At 39.4% G+C, this 21,660-nt stretch overlaps 1 protein-coding gene across 1 annotated transcript in view; it reads left to right on the top strand.

The window, feature by feature from the left end:
* LOC126236054 (esterase E4-like) overlaps positions 1–21,660 on the top strand; it is a 119,984-nt gene that overhangs the window by 85,768 nt on the left and 12,556 nt on the right. The window contains exon 8 of the mRNA XM_049945094.1: positions 3,165–3,312. Coding sequence (XP_049801051.1) covers positions 3,165–3,312 — 148 coding nt within the window. The remainder of the gene's footprint in view (positions 1–3,164; positions 3,313–21,660) is intronic.

Raw genomic sequence — 21,660 nt, 5'->3', positions numbered from 1 at the left:
GGTTCCATACTCACCCAAAACAACTTCCTGGTGCCTTGCAGCACAATATAATGCAAATATTGCTTTATTGTTGTTTTCAGTTCATGCAGTTTACCTCTTAAGATAGATGAACCATGCGACAATGCTTCGCTGGTGAAAGTTTCCCCTGTTTAGAATACTGTCCCTCTAAGTTCAACTACAAGTCATGTAAGGTCAGGTTTGGCAAGTTGTGTCATCAGAAGGCCTAACTCACTGGGATTCTTTGTTAAACTAATCAGCTGCTCGAGGAAAAATCTTGTACTGTTCTGTTTCTTATATCTTTTCAGGAGGCTTTGTTAAAATTTCTTAAAAGTCTGTGCATTTCGTAACCCCACTGCACACCTGACACAGATTTTTGCTTCCCCTGTCAATCATAACTTTGTTATTTGCAGTACCTGATCTTGCAACCATCCTCTAATCTTATATGTTAACTGCAGATCATCCAAGAAATATACTATACCCTTGGTTGACTTTCCAGAGGAGAGCATGTTCAAGTTGGCAGTGGCTGGATCTACTGTAGGACTAGGCTGTTTGGCTCATTCTTACTGTCCATCTCTAGCTTCAAGCTGCCCAAGCAAGTCTTTTTTATTCACCTTTAATTGTGCTATAGCCTCTTGGATAGTGACACTCTGTGTTTCAGACTTGGCCACTGTGGATCCTTAATCTCCAACACACACTAAGTAAAACACAACAACAATCAACAATAACTTATACACTACAGTACATCAGTTACTATCTATGTTTCATCATGAGCCATCTTGATTCCATGCATTGTGTAGACACATGACCATACCTATAACAATAAAAACAAACTACTGCCACTGACTCAGTACACAGTGCATAATGACCTAGCAAATTACTCTGACTACACCTCACAGGTTGCAGATATTGCTCCCTAGTATTACCATGGAACTGAGAAATTTCAGCTGATTCTAATGCCTCGACTAAGTTACCCTCAAATTCAACAGACTCTCCTACTTAGATCTCATATTTTCTACACATGAAAGCAGGAAGACAACCAAAAAGCCAATAGTGTGTTCACTCACCACTCTGTGTAATGATGTTGTGACAAGCCTGGAAGTGATTCATATGTCACACAGCACCAAATCCATAGGTGGCAGGCTTAGCACTTGGAGCTGATCTGGCAGAGGTCGCAGTCCCATCTGGTGTAGACTGCTTGTTGAACCACAACCTGGTGGTGGCCAGTGCAGCCCTTGTGTCATGGTGGGCCCTGCCATATTACTCATATCTCTGCCAAAATCAGTGAGTACTTATACTGGTTAATTACACATTCGTTTTGCTGATGCACAGCTTCCAACCACATATGAATCAGCACCCTGTGGCTCAATGATGCAGAAAGACCAGACCAAGCCTGCAATTGTGCTACACTTCTGCTACACCTCGAGGATGGTGAGATGTGGCTCAAGCTGCCTCATGGTACATAAACAGTCCTGTTGATGAAATCAGTATGCCATCGCCACAGCATTCATTGGCTGCCTGTGGATTCAAACACAGCCATAGCAGAGTTGCTATTTCCACAGTAGTGCCCAAAATGTAACAGCAGCATTACATTTCTCTCATTGGGTCCATATAGTAAGACTCATCTAACCTAGTAATCCTATAACTACATGCCATGTGTACTATGCTAGTACTCCCGCAAGTAAATACTATGTGTACTCTGCTGCATGAGTAGCTGTTTGTCATGTGTAGTGCACATGCAACCTCTTCAAGGGGGCCTCATAGTTCTCCACCATAAAGTACATGATGAAATATCTGCACCTGGACCTCTGATTAATGACCTTCATTCAGATCCCAAACAGAGGACCATGGTCAGTCCTTGGAATAATGCTACAAATCATGAGCTGTTATTTCAGTCCATGGGGAGGCTAAGGGATTTCACTGCTTCAACCAAACACTAACCTATAATCAAAGAATCCAAAGAATAGGCGCTGTTGGTGCCAGCATGAGCCCCAACCTGGAGCTGACTGTGGTCAGCAACTGTTCACAGAAATTTCTCCACATGCCAGTTGAGACACTTTGCAAACACTTTGCACCTACATTGGATTTTGTTTCCAATCTAATAGCTGTTTGTCAAGGGGGTTCATGGCTCACCTAACTTACTGGCTCTCAAAAATTAACAAGCTCTTTCCCTCTTTCCCTTTTTGGATCTTTCACGAATTTCGGTTCAAATCTTGACAGGAGATGTAATTCATGCCAGATCAAGCTCCTTATCAGCACAGACAGTATCCCACATCTGTCATCAGAGGACAGAGGAAAATGGCTAACATCTCATTAATCAAGTGCTTGTGTGGTCTAGCGTTCTGCTGACATGGAAGTCCAGGACTTTTAATTTACAGAAAAATCTGAGGTGTAAATCTACATATGCATCCTGTGCTAATCACTGTGAAGTGTAGGGGACAGCATATTTTTTATTTAACTGTATGTTAAGCTTTCTTCTGATTCTGTCCACAGATGGGCCATGGGAAGAATGAATACACATATGTGCAAACTGTTATTTGACTGATTTTTCGTGATCTTTACAGCAGATACATGTAATTGGTTAAAATATATTCATGGTTTCTGCTCTGCAGAATGACCCTTGAAGTTTTCTAAGCAGGTTGTCATGAGACCTTTAGTGCCTTTCTCCGAGTATCTGCCAATTACAATCATTCAACATTTCTGTTACAATGTCTTGTCAGTCAAGTGAGCCTGTGACTGTCATAAAAACTTCCTTTGTATACGGTCAATATCCTCTGTGTGTTCAACCTGATATAGATAAATTGTTTTGTTCATATTGTGAATGTATATGAAACTATGCAAGATTGAAAGCTGCTACATTTACATAGCAACATCACTCAGTGAAGAAAAGGTCATTGTTTAATTTGTACATAAAAGATTAAGATGTGAATTTGTCTCATTCAGTATAATAACAATTTCATTAGTCAAAACATTGTGTGTGTGTGTGTAAAAGATTAAGATGTGAATCTGTCTTGTTCAGTATAATGACAATTTCATTAGTCAAAACATTGTGTGTGTGTGCGTGCGTGTGTGTGTGTGTGTGTGTGTGTGTGCGCGCGCGCATGTGAGCACACCTTTTTTTTTGTTGCACAAATGAACACCCATGCTTTGACATTTCTTTATTTCAGTTATATGCTGATGGTATAGTAATATTTCCAGTTGACCGTATTGCGAAGATGATATCTACAAGGAATACTTCACCAGTGTACTATTACCAGTTTACTTATCAAGGAAGGTATAGCTGGGTGAACTCTCCAGGAACAACAACACCTTATGGTAATCATATTGACTAAAAATAGATAAGTATACTCACTACTTCATAAAACTCTACTTCTTGAACTTTATATATACCTTGCATATAATAGAATGGGGAATATGGCTCTCATGTAAATTGTATTGCAATTGTACGAATTGTATTTTAGTTGAATGGATTGGAGAATTCCATTTATAAACTTATTAAGTTCATGAGGAGGCAATGCACTGTCTTGTACATACTTCTAGGAGATCCAAGTGCTGCCAACAGTGGCAGACACACAAGTTATGGTAAACATATAGTATCTCCAGCTTTGAGAATCCCACACTTCTTCCTCAGGATAACAGAGAGGGTATATGGAAGGAAAGGAGGGGGGATTGTATGTCATTAAGAATCCAAGTTAAGGAGGACATATGAGTTTCTGAGGAGAAAAGTAGCAATCCATAGGGAACATGCATCACAGGGAGTAAAAGGACCAAGAGTGGGTGCCAGTAAGAATTATGCCAGTTTCAGTTAAAATGAGACAAAATGAATGAGAAGTAAAGATGGAGACAGAAGAACAGAATATCACTAATGAAGAAAATAACTGAAATAGGGGCAACAGATCTATGGGGAGAAAAATAAATACATGAATAAAAAATAATACTTGGGCCAACAAAAAATACAGAGGTATGGAAATTAAGTAGCAATCCATAGGGAACATGCATCACAGGGAGTAAAAGGACCAAGAGTGTGTGCCAGTAAGAATTATGCCAGTTTCAGTTAAAATGAGACAAAATGAATGAGAAGTAAAGATGGAGACAGAAGAACAGAAAATCACTAATGAAGAAAATAACTCAAATGGGGGTAACAGATCTATGGGGAGAAAAATAAATACATGAATAAAAAATAATATTTGGGCCAACAAAAAATACAGAGGTATGGAAATTAAGAGCAACAGGTTAACCAAGCAGATTTTTAAATATCTTTGGGACAAGAAGTCAACAACAGCCTGGATTCAAGAAGTTAGGAAAGATTTGGAAAGAAACAACATAAGTGAAAAAGATGCAACAGAAAGAGACATTTTCAAGAGGAAGATGTTAAAAATGGAAGGATTCCAAGGCAGGAGGGAGAAGACAGGGTCAAAATGGTGTGAGGAGAGAAAAAGGATACATAGTGAAAAGATGAAAGAATACTAGAGGAAAAAGAAAGAACAACAAAGAAGGAAGCATTGAAATTAGTGCATGATCCTTAGATAACCCAAATGAAGAAAGAAAGAAAGAAGAACGGAGAATTCTAACAAAGCCAATGGAGTAACCTTAGATAACCCAAATGAAGAAAGAAAGAAAGAAAGAAGAACGGAGAATTCTAACAAAGCCAATGGAGTAAGGATGAAGGGGGGCAGTCAAAATAATGTTGATTGAGTCTGGGAAGGAGTGAGATAAGAGCATATTTTGAGAGAGCATGCCCATTCTACAGTGTTCAGGGAAGCTAGTGCTGGATGCCTGTGTGGTGCAGAAGGTACTTGGGTGCTGACTGTTGTAGAGCATGCTCAGTATTTTGGCATTGGATGTCCACAAGGCAGGCAATTCATATGTGTCCATTAATGCATTCTTTTCAGGTTGTTGATGGCCATTTCTTTGTTAAAATAATTACAGTGAACACTTGTCAACTGGTAAATAACTTGGAGTGTTTTGAATTAAGCCCTACTTTTATTGAAGTACATTTAGCCAATGCTGGGACTGGAGTAGGTGACAGAGGATGGGTTTCACAGTGGAGACTGTTGAAGGCATAGGAATCTTGGAGTATGGATGATGGTAATGGTTCTAAGAAATATGCTGTGAAGGTTAAGAGGGCTATAGAAGACAACTCTGGATGATGTCATGAGGACATAATGGAGGTATGATCTTCATTTCAACACTTGTCTTAAGATTTGTTTTTGGACAAGATCAGTTGTTTACTTGTGGAAGTGGGAAGGTTGGGAGAATTTCTTTATGTAGGTGCTAAGTGATGCAATACTGGTCAAGATAATTTCTCATAAATCCTTAGGCTGTAGGAAAAGGAGCATTTAATGTGAAAAGGAGTGGCAGCTGTCACAGTGGAGATATTGTTGGTTTTTGGTTTGTCTGATTCAGACCAAAGTTTGGACGTAAGTCTCAATAAGATGGAGGTCTGTGGCTGAAAAGGTGACTTGAGATTTTAAGAAGGGCCAAGTAATTTGCAGTGGGATAAAGGAGTTGAGATGTCGAAGGAAGTGCTGGAGTTGGACCTACATATATCATGTTGGACCTACATATGAGTTCAAACCATAACAACATCATGAGTGAACCTATGACAGACCATTGGGCTAGGATTTTTAAAGTCAAAGAATTCCTTTTCCGTGTGGTTTGTGAAAATGTTGTCATCCTGGTTCTTGAGTCAGGCCCCTGATTTGTGATGGATATGACTCATGTAAGTGAAAAATTGTGGATAAATATAAAGTTGACTGGTTTAACAATGGTAAAAGTTTTTAAGTGGCTCTCAGGAGAGTGCTGCAGGATGAAGTGTTCAAGGGAAGAGAGATTATGTGCAAACGTGCGGCCTTGGTATGCAGATCAGAACACCTTACCCAATGTTAACTAATCATCCCTATATTTTGCCTTATAAATAAAATATGTCAAGACAAGTATCCTGACAATCCCATTATGCATCTCAGCTCTAATAGACCAGTAACTTCGGTCTGTCAACTGGAGACTCCTATCAAATATAAAAGACACCAACCACCTCCTGGAACACTTAAATTGGTGCTCCACCTCCCACTTGAAACATATTTTTGTCATCAGCAATACAAAATCTCTCTAAACAAAAAAAATCCTTGTTAATGTGCGGTACCCACCTGCTGAGCATGCTCAGTAGCATGATCCAAGATAATATGTTACACCACATGGGATGTCTGTATGCTCCAACTTAGCACAAATTTCCCTGAATTTTTGGGATGAAAATTTATTTGCAAATATAGTATCTCATCAGGATTCAAACAATACTAAACTACACTCTACTCTTTCTTTCTACCTCCGTTAGTATTTGTTAAAGTTTTGTACTTTGCTTTTTATTTATTATACAATAAATATGACACAATTGCTTGCCAGTACTCACTGTTAGGACCTGAAATGTTCAGTACTGCCAATAGACGTACATAAAAGTGTATATGTGGCATCTGTTCTTTCAGAAATGTCCATAAAAACAGACATTGGGCATTGATTTACACTGAGGTGACAAAAGTCATGAGATACTTCCAAATACCATGTTGGACCACTATTTTCCCAGAATAGTGCAGCATCTCAACATGTCATGTAAGTCCCCTGCATAAATATTGAGCCGTGCTGCCTCTATATCCATCCATAATTGTGAAAGTGTTGCTGGCGCAGGATTTTGTGCACCAACTGATCTCTAGATTATGTACCATAAATATTCAGTGATATTCATATCAGGCAATCTGCGTGGCCAAACCATTCACTCAAATTGCCGAGAATGTTCTTCAAACCAATTGTAAACAATTATGTCTCAGTGACATGGCACACTGTCATCCATAAAATTCCATCATTGTTTGGAAACATGAAGTCCATGAATGGCTGCAAATGATCTTGAAGTAGCTGAACATAACCATTTCCAGTCAATGATCAGTTCAACTGGATCAGAGGACCCAGTCCATTCCATGTAAACACAGCCCACTCAATTATGGAGCCACCACCAACTTGCACAGTGCCTGTTGACAACTTGGATCCATGGCTTTGTGGGGTCTCTGCCACACTTGAACACTACCATCAGCTCTTACCAACTGAATTACTCACTCACCTGACCAGGTCACGGTCTCCCAGTCATCTAGGATCCAACTAATTAGGTCAGGAGACCAGGAAGGCACTGAAGGCGATGAGCTGTTAGCGAATGCCCTCACGTTGGTCATCTGCTGCCATGGCCCATTAATGCCAGATTTCACTACACTATCCTACTGGATACATCCCACATTGAATTGTGCATGTATTTCACATAGTGTTGCTTGTGTGTCAGCACTGGAACTCTACACAAATGCCATTGCTCTCGGTCGTTAAGTGAAGTTCATCAACCACTGCATTGTCCTGGTGAGAGCTAATGCTTAAAATTTGGTATTCTCGGTTCACTCTTGGCATGTGGATCTCAGAATATTGAATTCCCTAATGATTTCCAAAATGGAATGCCCTGTGTGTCTAGCTCCAGTTACCATTCTGCATTCAGAGTCTGTTGATTCCCGTCATGTGGCTATAACCACGTCGGAAACCTTTTCGCATGAATCAACTGAACACAAATGACAACTCTACCAGTGCACAGCCCTTTTATAACTTGTGTATGCAATACTACGACCACCTGTGAATATGCATGTTGCTATCCCTTGACTTCTGTCACGTCAGTGTACACCAAAGGGGCAAGTTTAAAATTTTTGCCACACCAGGATTCGAATCCTGGTCTGGCACAGATTTTCTATTTGCCTCGCTGATATAAATCAGTGCCCACTGACAGCTAATTTCTTTAAGTCCTTTGTGTCTTGACACACAAAAGTAAAAATGATAATGTTATTCTAGCTTTCAGGACTATTAGTTCCTTCCTCAGAGAGGAATAGTATGAGTAAGTTAAAGAAAAAGGCAGGTCACTCAGACACGAGGGTGAGAGGGACGCATCCTCATATTTACTAGTCGGCCAAATGAATTCTCCTTTGATATAAATTTTTATTTGTATATGTGTTTCTTTTTGCTCCAACTTAATACATCTATTCTCAGTGCTTGCCATTTTCTTTTCTTTAATATGCACCTTCACTTCTTATTCTGTTACTCACTTCTTCTGTTATCTTTGTGTTGATTATGTACGACCTCTGACCTCTGACACCATTTCCACAACTTGGCCACATGGAGAAATAAACATCTAATTGTTTCATATTCCCATAGAATGGCATAACATGTTACAATCACAAATGAGAGGTCATATATCTAGTACACAAAAAGTGCAACCCTTATGTGACTTTAGTCGTAGTTTGTCTTTGGTGAGGCTTGTAAATGGTCCGCCTAGTCGTTGATATCTTGCTAATTGCTGTAAACGCACTATTTCACTCCCATTTACGGAGCTTGTTAGCACTTGATGTTTGGTTGGCGCCATTACAATGTATTGTATTGTAGTAATCGCTGCTGCTTGCTGGATCGCTGCTGTGTCTCGTTGCTGATGCTGGCTCTAAATATGGTTGTCTAGGGTAAACACATGAGGTCCCGTGTTTTTCATGTGCTTTTGATGATAAAGAACGAGCGAAACCAACACATATGTAAATATCAAATATTTATTACTTTAGTGGCCATATTAATTCCACTGTCCACCAAAGACCATAACACAACACAAAGTAGTACTTCCTTTACATGTTCTTTGCATTGTTTTGCCAAACAATAACACAGAAACACACTTCACCAAAGTGACATTCCGACTGCCCCACTGCCTCCGACTGGTTTTTCGACCCTTCTCGCTGCTTGTATTTATAACATTGTCAAAGAACTACTAAAAAGAGATATAGTTTATAAGTCACATGTACATCTGTTATCATAATTTGTGCAGAAAACTTATTAATTTGCATCGAGTGACATAATTTAACATGTTATTAAAATGACAGACAGATTTGTTGACTTGACAGAATAATTCTTTGTTACAAAAAGGCTGTTTTTTAGAAGTTTGTCAATTGACTTCTCTAATTTGCATAAATAAGTAAGTAACATGAATTATGAAGAATTACATTGGTTTTCGTCTAAAATAGGATTGATTACGTGAATACTGAGTGAAAACGCTCCTAGTGAACAAATAGGTTTCACTGGGTGATTTTTATTTAAGGAGATCCAAAATACCTAAGTTGGCCACTATTTTTCGTACTTCATATTAATTATTTAAGATGAACTTAGTGTTTTTACATGATGACATTTGCTGTATCAGTGATCAAGTGATATAAACTTTTGTGTGGGTCAGTTATTCAGTATAATTTAATGGGTTGACTGTTTATGGAGACATGTTATGCAATCATTGTTAACATACACAATAATTTTTCTATAATCATAAATACTCGTTAAACTGGTTGAATTTGGACGGGATCGCATACTTCATTAAAGTAAAGCCTTTAATATGTTCCGTTACAGGCTGACAGTGACTAATGACCCATTTAAGACTGATTGAAGACATATAGTTCAGATATGATAAATGTAAAAAAATTGTGGTTAAAGTGAAAGATGAAATATACTGGCAGATTAAAACTGTGTACCCGACTGGGACTCGAATCTGGGATAGCTGCCTTTCGCAGGAAAGTGCTCTACCAAGTGAGCTACCCGAGCATGACTCATGACTCATCATCACAACTTTACTTCCACTAGTACGTCATCTCCTACTTTTTAAACTTCACTGAAGTTCTTCTGCATGCCTTACAGGAATACCACTCCTGAGAAAGGATTGCTAGTTCCTCAAAGTAAGCAGGAGAGATTGCGTGAAGTTTGGAATGTAGGACAAGAGGTACTGGAGGAACTTAGGCAGCAGGGACAGGTTGTGAGTTATGCTTGGGTAGCTCAGTTTATAGATCACTTGCCTGAGAAAGGCAGATATCCCAGGTTTGAGTCCCAATCCAGCACACAGTTTTAATGTGCTGTGAAATTTCATATCAGTTCACACTTCGCTGCAGAATGAAAACTCGTTCTGGAAAGTGAAATATGTTATAAACTACAGACTAGATATATATGTGCCAAGTAAAGTAATAAAAGATAGCAAAGAGCCACCTCAGTTTACTGATATCATTGAAAGAACATTGCAAAACAGACACTACTACACTCTTGCTGGAAAAGGGAATGTAAGATAAATGATACAGAACATCCGTAATGTTGTTTATGCAAGAAAGCTACAATATTTTCCACAGGCAGATCCTGGTGAAAGAGCTATCAGAAAATTGTAGGAAGTTCTGGTTGAACCAAAGAATAAATTCAAACCTTGCATCCAGTCTCTCGTGGATCAATCTAGTATTGAAATTGAAGACATCAGGGAGAAAACAGACATATTAAGTTCCACATTAAAATGTCCTTATACATAAGTATCAAGGGAGATCATGGGAAATTATCATCCTATCTTGATTCTCCCAGTGCTATCTAAAATATTTGAAAAACTTGCTGTTGCACAAATCCAACCTCCATTGCCAAATTATCTGTTATTCTAAACAATCAATTTGGTTTTCAGCAGGGGGAAAACACCATAGATGCAGTAAACAGTTTCACTGGGAAAATAAGTACATCATTAGACAGGAGAAATAAGGTGCAGGGATTTTCTGTGACCTCACAAAGGCGTTTGACTCTATAAACAATGCATTGCTTGTTTACACGCTTGAAAAGTATGGCATTAGTGATAGAGCCCTACAATGGCTTAAATCCTACTTATCAAACAGAAAGCAAAGAGTTAGCATCTTTTCAAATGGCGCATATTATTTTTCTGAATGGAAAAAAATATCTCAGGATGTTCCACAAGGCTCCATCTTAGGCTCAGTCCTGTTTCGCTTCTATGTTAATGACTTACCATTTAATATCAGCGCCCCATCAGTTCTGTTCACAGATGATATTTCTGTCTTAGTTGAAGGTCAGGATTTGGAAAAAATTCCCAAATCTGTGATCAGAACCCTCAGTACGTTATAAAGTTGGTTTAAGCTAAATGGGTTGAATCTAAACATATCTAAGACTCATACCATGCAGCTCAAAACCAAACAATCAAAATGTGAGCAGTTTAAGATTGTACCGAACAACCAAGATATAGAAGAAGTTGACTCAATCAAATTGTTAGGTTTAAATGTAGATAAAAATTTGAGCTGGCAGGCACACATTGAATACCTAGCAAACAAACTGAGTGGCTTCACATTTGTAATGCAAACATTATCAACTGCAACTGACATGGACACATGAAAAGTAGCATGTACAAGCTGCTTTGAATCCATTATTAGAAATGGTATTGTTTTTTGGGGTAACTCAACAAACATAGTGCGGATACTAAAAATACAGAAAAAAATCATTCGAAATATGTGCACTGTAAATCACAAAGAACCATGTTGACCATTATTTAGAAAACTTAAAATATTAACTCTGCCATCCTTATACATGTATGAAATTATTATATTTTTGTACACCAGACATGAATTATTTGAGGGAAACCATTTTGTCCATTCACATGGTACTAGAAACAAAGAAAATTTTATGCTCCCCACTCACCACCTCCTTCTGTATGCTCAGGGACCTCAATACATGGGAATGAAAATTTGTAATAAATTAAAAGGGAAAAAGTTGATGCAGATGAATTTAGGTTCACTTAAAAGATAGCTATATGAATTACTGACATTGAAGTGTTATTACTCAGTGAATGAATTCTTGCAAGACAAACTGGAAATTTGAACTGGATACAATGTGTTACAAATTCCAAGAAATATCCTTATAGTGTTATTATTTATTGTAGTGCTATTATTTATTAATGCAAAAATCATTGTAACTGTCTTATAAATTTTTGACATGTCTCCTGTATGCAAACCAAAATGTATGTCATGAGATGAATAAAACACAATTCACAATATCATACTTATGTTTAGTTTGGTTACTGGCTGGGAGACCACATCTAGGGTAGTTCAGCCGAATGAGAGGTTCTGATACAAGCATTTCTGGTACTGGAAAACAATGAAGAATACACGATGTAAAAAGGCAGTTTGCCCTGAGAAAATTTAAATTAGATTTTACATTGAATATACTGTGGAACTAGCTCCTTTCCTAGCACATTTTTGTCAGGTATTTCTAGCACAGTGAATAATCCCACATAAATGCAAAGTATCCAATCACTCCTGTTTACAAAAAGGGGTGAGATACTGGATGCATAAAATTAGTGACCAACATCCATCTACTGCAGGATCCTAGAACGTATTATAAGCTCATACATAATGACATTCCAAGAGGAAAAGACGCTTATCATGAAGGAACAGGGTGGACCAGAAATACCACTCATGTGAATCACATCTTGCTTTATTCATACAGCATATCTTGCATATGGTAGATATAGGTGAATTGGTAAATCCCATTTTCCTACATTTTCAAAATTGTTCAACACTGTACTGCATCACTGAGTACTATTCAAGAGGTGGTCATACACAGTATTTTCACAGACAGATGTTCCATTTGACGTGTAATTGACTAATAAAACTCATTATGTCATTTTGGGCAGTGAATGCTCACCAGAAATGAAAGTAGCAGCAGGCATTCCAAAACAAAGCATAACAGGAACATTAATATTCTCAGTATACATAAACAATAGGATTACCAGCATATTCAGACTATTTAAGATAATTCTCATTTATTGTTCCATCTCAGTTGCACATTTTTAATTTGATTACATGTTTTGATCATTCAAGATCATCTTTGGATCTAAGAAGTTGCATCAGCAGCCCATCTTGTCAACTCAGAACCACATATCAGAGTACTCTGACATGCGGAACTGATTAGACAAGATGGGTTGCTGACACAACTACTCAAATCCAAAGATGTTCCAGAATTGTAAAAACATGTAATCTAATAAAAAATCTGCAACTGAGATGGAACACTAAATGAGAATTACCTTAAATATCTACAGAGTTGCTGAAACTCTCAAGCCAATTATGTTGATTATTGTGATTATCAGATTGTTTGCTGATGAAAAAATCATCACTGGACAAGCAAAGGAAATGCAGGGAAACTTCAACAAAATTTCCGCTTATGTAACAAATGCCTTTTAAATGTCTATTTTTGAGTCTTCTGACTAGTTTGATGTGGCCAATCATGAATTCCTCTCCCGCACCAATCTATTCATTCCAGAGTAGCATTCACAGCCTACATCTTCAAATTATTTCTTGACTATATTCCAGTCTCTGTCTTCCCCTACAGTTTTTGCCCTCTACAGCTCCCTCTAGTACCATGGGGGTCATTCCCTTATGTCTTAACATGTGTCCTCTCATTCTGTTCCTTCTTCTTCTCAGTATTTCCCATACATTCTTTCTTCACTGACTCTACAGAGAGCATCCTCATTCCTTATCTTATCAGTCCACTTGATTTTCTACATTCTTCTGTAGCATCACATCTCAGATGCTTCAATTCTCTTCTGTTCAAGTTTACTCACTGCCCATGATTCACTACCGTGGACTTCTGTTTTAGATTAGATTAGATTAGATTTACTTTCATTCCAATTGATCCATAGTGAGGAGGAATTTTGTGCTCCAAACGTATAGCTACAGAAACTTCTTCCTCAAATTAAGGCCAATGTTTGATACTAGTAGATCCCTCTTGGCTAGGAATTCCCTCTTTGCCTGTGCTAGCGAGTTTTTTATGTCCTCCTTGATTTATCCATCAGGATTATTTTGCTGCCTACGTAGCAGAATTCCCTAACCTCTTCCACTTGTGATCATGTGTGTTGTTGACTGCTCATTCCATTCAACAGATCCTGCAGTTCTTCTTCACTTTCATTGAGGATGGCAAAGTTATCAAAAATTCTTATCATTAATACCTTGTGACGCTAAATTTTAATCCCACTCTTGAACTTCTCTTTTTTTCTGTCATTGATTCTTCGTTGTGTAGGTCGAACTGTAGGGGTTAAATATTGCATCCCATTCTTACATCTTCTTTATCTATCTACCAATCTTATTGTTCCCTCTTGGTTCTTGTACATTTTGTGTTATCGCCCATCTTTCACTGGAGCTTACTCATATTTTTCTCAGAATTTCAAGCACCTTGCACCATTTCACATTGTCAAACACTACTTCTAGATTGACATATCCTATGAGTGTATCTGGATTTGTCTTCAGTCTTGCTTCTGTCATCAAGCCAGACCATCTCTCTGGTGCCTTTATCTTTCCTGTAGTCAAGCTGATTGTCATCTAATAAATCCTCAATTTCTTTTTCATTCTTTTATATATCATTCTTGTCAGCTGCTTGGATGCATGAATATTAAGCTGATAGTGCAATAGTTTTTCCACCTATTTGATGGCACTATCTTTGGAATTGTTTAAAAAAAATTATTTAATTGGATAGATAAAAAATCTACTCACCAAGCGCCGGCAGAACACATACATTTTGATACTGTATATTCAAAGAAAACTGTGTGACCATTATGCTGCCACAGTCACATATCTTGCCTAGGGATAGTAAGGTAAGAGAAATTAGTGTGTGTACAAAAGCTTATAGATAATCATTTTTCCCCTCAATATGCTACTGAAGTAGGACACAAGAATCACTAATATTGGTATGAAGCAGCCTTTGTCATACAGTGTACAGTGGCTTGTGGAGTATAAAGCATGTCACCTAAACCTTGTACCATAAATATTTTGGGAATGCAAGGTGCATTGATATGTGGATTTCACAGATTGGAATGGTAGCCAGGAGCCCAATTTTGCAGTCTACACGAAAGAGTAGAATCAGTTTTGAATATGTGTTTATTTACAGAAGATACAAATATTTCAATGGAACAATGCCTATTGGCAGCACCACAATCAATGTAGAGTAAATTAGACTGCCAATGGTGTTTGTTGCAGGTGTCTACTGCAAGCTGTTTAGGAGATATCACAGTTTGAACTTTGTAAACACTGACAGTTGTTTGTTCCATGTGGTAGTACATGCGAATTAGACATGGGTTCTTACTGTCGCAGAAGAAGCTGAGTAGCGCCGTGGTGTAGTGGTTATGATACTAAACAGTTGCATGGAGGGACGTTGAGTTCAAAACTCACCTGGACTGTACAATTTTAATTTCTATATTTGGTTCGAGTACATTCTAGAAGTATGCTTAAATGACAAGAATCATTGTACTGGAATGTTCTGTAGCTGTATACATACTGTATGTGTTCTGGCCGAAGGCAGTATGCTCCGTGCTCTTGTATGTGCAAGTGCTGAATAAACCTTCATTAAGTGAAGTTAGTGTTCATCATTCATCTAATTACTCCTTCTTCTATGTGACATTATTCTGGTGGAGATGTTGGGTGTTGGAAATTGTGATAGCACACACTATCGATGACACAATGGCTCCCATCAGGCCATGATAGAGCCATCGTTTATGTGGTGAGAAACCCAAGTTTGAGCCATATTCAACAGATCGCAGACAGAAGAAGAAGAGGATGTTACAATGACAGCAACTGTGGGCCACCACATGAGACATCCGTCTGGGTTCTCTGGTGATGACGGCCAAGATCCAAACAAGTGGCTGAAGGTATTTGAGCGTATAACCAAATTTAACAAATGGGATGACACCGTGTGTTTGGCTAACGTATTTTTCTACTTGGAGGGCACTGACAAGCAATGGTATGAGAACAACGAGGAGAAGTTCACAAGCTGGGAAGTATTCCAGGCAGAACTGTGCAAGTATTTCACCAGCACATAACAAAAGAAGTGCAAGGCTGAAGATAAATTAAAGTACAGGTCACAGCATCGAGGAGATATTACAGCATCCTACATTCAAGATGTCTTGGAGCTGTGTAAAATAGTGGATCCTAGAATGAAGGAGGAAGATAAGGTTGCACATCTCATGAAGGGTGTTGCTGAGGACATGCATCAAGACCTACTCCTTAAGGAGGTTTCGACAGCAGACGACTTCATAAAATGGTGCCAGTGTATTGAGACAATGATTCAAAAAAGAATTACAAGCAAGAAGTTTGAACAGCTTCCAAACATCATATCAATGTCTGTGATGGAGGAAGCAACTGATTTCACAAGTGTTCTTCGTCGGATGGTGAGAGAGGAAGTTCAGAAGGCACTTGGATTGCATGGCAAGCAAAAAACCAAGACACTTCAAGAAGTCACAAGGGAGGAAGTGGAACAGACATTGAACCCAATCTCTCATCCTTTATTTCCCTTTAAAACAGAGAAAAAGTTCAGATCCAGGCAGAGTTACATTCCTACAATGCTGCATGAGGAACCTGTTTGAGCACCAAGGAAGACTGACATCTGGAGGACCCAGGATAACCAACCAGTATGTTTCCACTGTGGACGGCTGGGAAATGTGGTGTGCTATTGTCAAGAAAGGCAGCGGATATCGACCCCCATGCCAGAAGACAGCAGACTGATCTTAGACGACGAAAATGAGCAAGAAGATGTGGGTGTAGGACTATGTTGGTCACCAATGCCGCAGGCTAACCACTGGAGAGGATGCTCCCCAACATGCCGATCAAGGTCTCCATCACTGTTTAGAAGCTCCAGCCAATCACCTAGCTGCCACAACCTGGAAAACTAAAGTGTGCGACCTTCCTTGTAGATGAGGCTGCCAAAGAGAAAAATCCTTCGCCGTTGATCACTACAAAAATGATAGGAAACTACGTCAATATGCTAATGGATGGCCAACCAGTCCAAGCTCTTGTGGACTCTGGAGCATCATATTCAGACATTTCGGAGAAGTACTGTTGCCAGTTACAGAAAACCATATTCGTCGACAACAAAACATCTCTGATGAAGGTGGCTAAAGGGAAATATGTAGAACCTACAGGAAGATGTACCATTCATGTGGGTATAAATGGATATACACAGCCCTTAGAATTCATTGTCTTACAAGAGTGTAGTCATGATGTCATTCTCGGATGGGACTTTTTGAAAGCTTCTCAGGCAATTATAGATTGGGGTCGCTTGAAGATTATGCTAGACAAGGTGCATCCGAGTGTGTGGAGACTATGTGTGCTGGATGAAGTGATCATTCCTGCAGTCAGCGCTAGAAAGGTAATTGTCACATGTTATGCCATGCATCAATCCATGGATCTTGTAGTGGAATGTAAGAGAAGCATACCACTGAAGAATAACTTGGTCATTCCAGCCTCTGTCATCTCATTTAAGAATGTATTCGGCGAATTGTGGATAGTTAACTGTCACGGAGAACCACAGATCCTTCCAAGTCGCATGTGCATAGCAAACGCTGAGCCGTTAATTGAAGAACAGCTGAGCATCATAGAAACCTCCCATGCTGCGTCTGTGGGTGAAATCAGCACTACCACCATGAGACAACATCTTCTAGCTCAACTGTCACCAGATCTCACTAAGGAACAACAGAAGAAGCTACATGCCATTCTTCAAGAGTTCTCTGAATGCTTCAATCCACAGGTGAAGAGCAAATTAGACAAATCCATGGTGAAGCACCAGATTAGCACTGGAGACCATCAACCAATAAGCCAAAGAGCATACCGTGTGTCAGCGTAGAGAAAATGACGAAGAGTGACATCATTCAGCCTTTGCAGACCCCATGGTCATCACCAGTGGTCCTCGTCAGGAAGAAGGGTGACAGTTGGTGCTATTGTGTTGATTACAGGAAGCTTAATAAGATAACTAAAAAGGACATTTACCCCCTCCATGAATTGACGATACACTAGGGGGTTAAGTTTTTCTCAACCATGGACATGTACTCAGGATACTGGCAAATCAAAGTAGATGAGGCTGATTGTGAGAAAACTGCAGGGCCTGTATGAGTTTAAGGTAATGCCATTTGGTTTGTGTAATGCACCTGCAACTTTTGAACGGATGATGGATAATCTTCTAAGTCACCTGAGGTGGACGATGTGTCTTTGTTATTTAGATGACATTACAGTGTTCTCAGAGACATTTGATGAACACATAAAAAGACTGAGGGCTGTTCTTAAATGTCTCCAACAAGGTGGACTGAAACTTAATCCAAGAAAGTGTCTCAATGGAGCAAAAGAAATCAAAATACTTGGACACGTTGTGTCAAATGAAGGCATGCGGCCAGACCCAGAAAAGGTGAGATCTATAATGGAATTTTCTATTCCTGAAAGTATTAGAGATGTGACAAGCTTCCTCGGATTATGTTCTTATTACTGCCGTTTTATCAAAGACTTTTGTATCAAAGCCAGGACACTCCAAGAGTTGTTAAAAGCTGATGCTAAATTTATCTGCGGGTGGTGCTCAACAAGATTCTTTTGATGTGCTGTGAAAAGCTCTGATGACTGACCATGTAATTGGTCTGTATGATGAGAGAGCACCTACAGAACTACACACAGATGCCAGCGGGTATGGGATCGGTGCTGTTCTGGTTCAAATTTCAGATGGAAAAGAGAAGGTTATACCCTATGCTTTTAGGACACTTACAAAAGCCAAGCGAAACTACTCAATTACAGAAAGAGAATGTCTTGCTTTGATGTGGACCATGTGCAAATTTCGACAGTATCTATATGGAAGGCCATTTACAGTTGTTACAGACCACCATTCACTTTGTTGGTTGACAGGTCTTAAGGATCCAACAGGATGACTCGCCAGGTGGGCACTATGTCTTCAACAATATGACATTACCATAGTGTACAAAAGTGGAAGAAAACACCAAGATTCCTACTGTCTCTTAAGAAACCCTGTGCTAGACCATCAAGACTTTGATGAAGATAGTGACTGTCTCACTGCACACCAGGATCTCTCTGCTTGCCTTAAATCGGTTAGAGGGTGTGAAAGGACAATTTAAGGTAGTTAATGGATTACTCTGCAAGAAAAACTTTGATCCGTTTGGAAAGAGGTGGCTACTAGTGATACATAAACACGTGCACTTAGATGTTCTACAGAAATTCCATGACAGACGTGAGGCTGAACTGTCGAGAGTGCCAGAAGAGAAAGGCAGTTCCCCAGAAACCACCTGACTGAGTCCTACCATTTCCACCAGCCAAAACGCCTTTCCAGTGTGTTGGGATTGACCTCCTCGGACGATTTCCATCTGCTAGTGGCAACTGATGGACTATTGTTTGCACTAATTATCTGACACACTATGCCATTACAGAAGCCATGAAAACAGCTGAAGCATCCGAGGTAGCCAAATTCATTGTGAAAGAATTGTATTAAAACATGGTGCCCAATGGTTGTTAATTACGGGTCGAGGGAAAGTTTTTCAATTGAATCTTGTAACAGAGATAAACCTTCGGTGCAACATTACTCATCACATGACAACAGCCTTCCATCCACAAACTAACAGGCTTACTGAACTCCTTAATAAGACCTTGGCCGACATAGTATCAATGTTCATCAATGTTGAGCAGAGAAACTGGGATGAGGTGCTACCTTTTGTGACCTTTGCCTACAACACCGCCAAACAAGACACCACACTATTTATGCTATTTTTCCTGTTGCATGGGCATGAGGCAACTACACCGATGGACACTGTGCTTCCATTACCTTCCTGATGACGTGGATGATGACTACATCAGGCAGGTGTTAACCAGAGCTGAGGAAGCTCGGCAGTTAGCTCAACTCCGCACGCTGCAGGCTCAAGAAAATGATCGCCGAAAGTATGACGTGAGCCACCGCCCTGTTGTCTACCAGCCTTGTGACCTTGTCTGGATCTTCACTCCTGTTCAGAAGGTTGGTCTCTCTGAGAATCTCCTCAGGCGCTGCTTTGGACCTTATAAGATTGTAAGACAGTTGTCTGATGTTACCTATGAAGTTGAAGATTTCGACCCCGACACAAGACGATGAAAGATCAGAGATACGGTCCACATCCTTTGAATGAAGCCCTATAAGGATCCTGCCACCCAGGGTAAATTTGAAGCTCCAGCAACAGGCAACAAGCAGAAAGGTGACAAAGAGTGTAGTGGCAAAAGAAGTTCTAAGAAGATCACTGCCAGAGCGAGAATCAGTCATCAGGAATCAGAGTATGCATGACCGATGACTCGTTCCCAGACTAGGAGGATGTAATACCAAGACGCTGTTCTCTTAAGGAGGGAGCAATGTCACAGAAGAAGCTGAGTGGCACCATGGTGCAGTGGTTGTGATACTAAACTGTTGCATGGAAGGACTTGAGTTCAAAACTCACCTGGACTGTACAATTTTAATTTCTATACTCGGTTCGAGTACATTATAGAAGTATCCACAAATGTCAAGAATCATTGTACTGGAATATTCTGTAGCTGTATATATACTGTATGTGTTCTGGCTGGAAGCAGTTTGCTCTGTGCTCTTGTATGTGCAAGTGCTGACGTTAGTGTTCATCATTCATCTAATTACACCTTCTTCTACATGACAATATATACAGTCCTACACAGATGTTAATACATCTGTGGAGGCATCATGTAGTTAAATGGGACATTACCTAGGACAAATGAAAGACAAACAAAGGTGAAAAACAATACATCTTTGGGGTCTGACAAGTAAAGAACCAATGTGCCCTCGAGGCCTGTGCTCAGAATGATCACCACCAGTGTCAATATGAGCTTGTAATCTGCCAAGCAACAACTGCTGCACACATTCTACCATTTCAATGGAAATTGCAGCGTTGGCAGCAGTAATATGCTGTTTTCATATCATGTGATGTTGTTGGTATGTGCTCGTAGACAATGTCGCTCAGCTTCCCCACAGAAAAAACTATAGTGATGTCAGATTTTGGGAAAGGCCAGCCAAGGTATAGGTCCTTTTCTTCTAATCCATTGATTTGTAAATAATCCCTAAAGATACACAGTTGTAATTCATCCACTATGGGCCAAACAGCTATCAAGTTGATACCACAGGTTTCTCCTAGTCTGAAGGGGAATGTCGTCTAACATCTGTGGAAGATGGTCTGTTAAGAGGTTTAGATACTTGTGTGAATTCAGTGTTCCCTTTATGAACAATGAACCTGTGAAGTGATGGTGTACTATTCAACACCATAAATTTAAATTCCATGTTGGCAGACATTCCTCCTGATGAAGCCAATGGGAATCAACAACAGAGCAGTAGTGCATGTTTCTGAGATTTACTTGACCATGATTAGTAATTGTTGCTTTATCTGTAAAGAAGATACATGACACATCTGGAGTATCATGTCTTCATACCCATGTACAACAGTTTACAAGATTTGCAAACTCATTTCCATGCAGCACTTGATGGAGAGAGATGTGATAGAGATGGTAACTATGTTCATGGAGAATTCATAGTACACTTCCCTGACTCATGCTGCTTCGTCATGCGACTGCACGAGAACTAGTTTGCAGATCTACTGCTACAGCACCTCGAACATTATAAATTTCACCCTCCTCTCCAGGCAGACTTTTTAGTCTGTTATTTAGTTCAGGCATTACACTACCACTTTTATGTAATTGTCTGAAGAGGTTCACAAATTGTTGCTATGATGTGACTGTAGGCTATGCTATGCTATGCTATGATGGTTGACATCTATTGGGATATCCTTAGGCATATGTGATATACAATGAAAAAGCATTCTTGCTACATTCATCATAATCCATGAGCATGTCTTCTTTTTCTGTGCTGGGAAATACCATCTTCCAAGCATATCTTAGTGTGTCCATTATCACACTATAACTGGCAGGACCAACACAGTGAAACTGTAATGCAAACACAACACAATGTAAACAAACGTAACATCATCAC

This window comes from Schistocerca nitens, chromosome 2 (assembly GCF_023898315.1).
Source record: "Schistocerca nitens isolate TAMUIC-IGC-003100 chromosome 2, iqSchNite1.1, whole genome shotgun sequence".
NCBI lineage: Eukaryota > Metazoa > Arthropoda > Insecta > Orthoptera > Acrididae > Schistocerca > Schistocerca nitens.
This window is presented reverse-complemented; position numbering and strand designations above follow the sequence as displayed.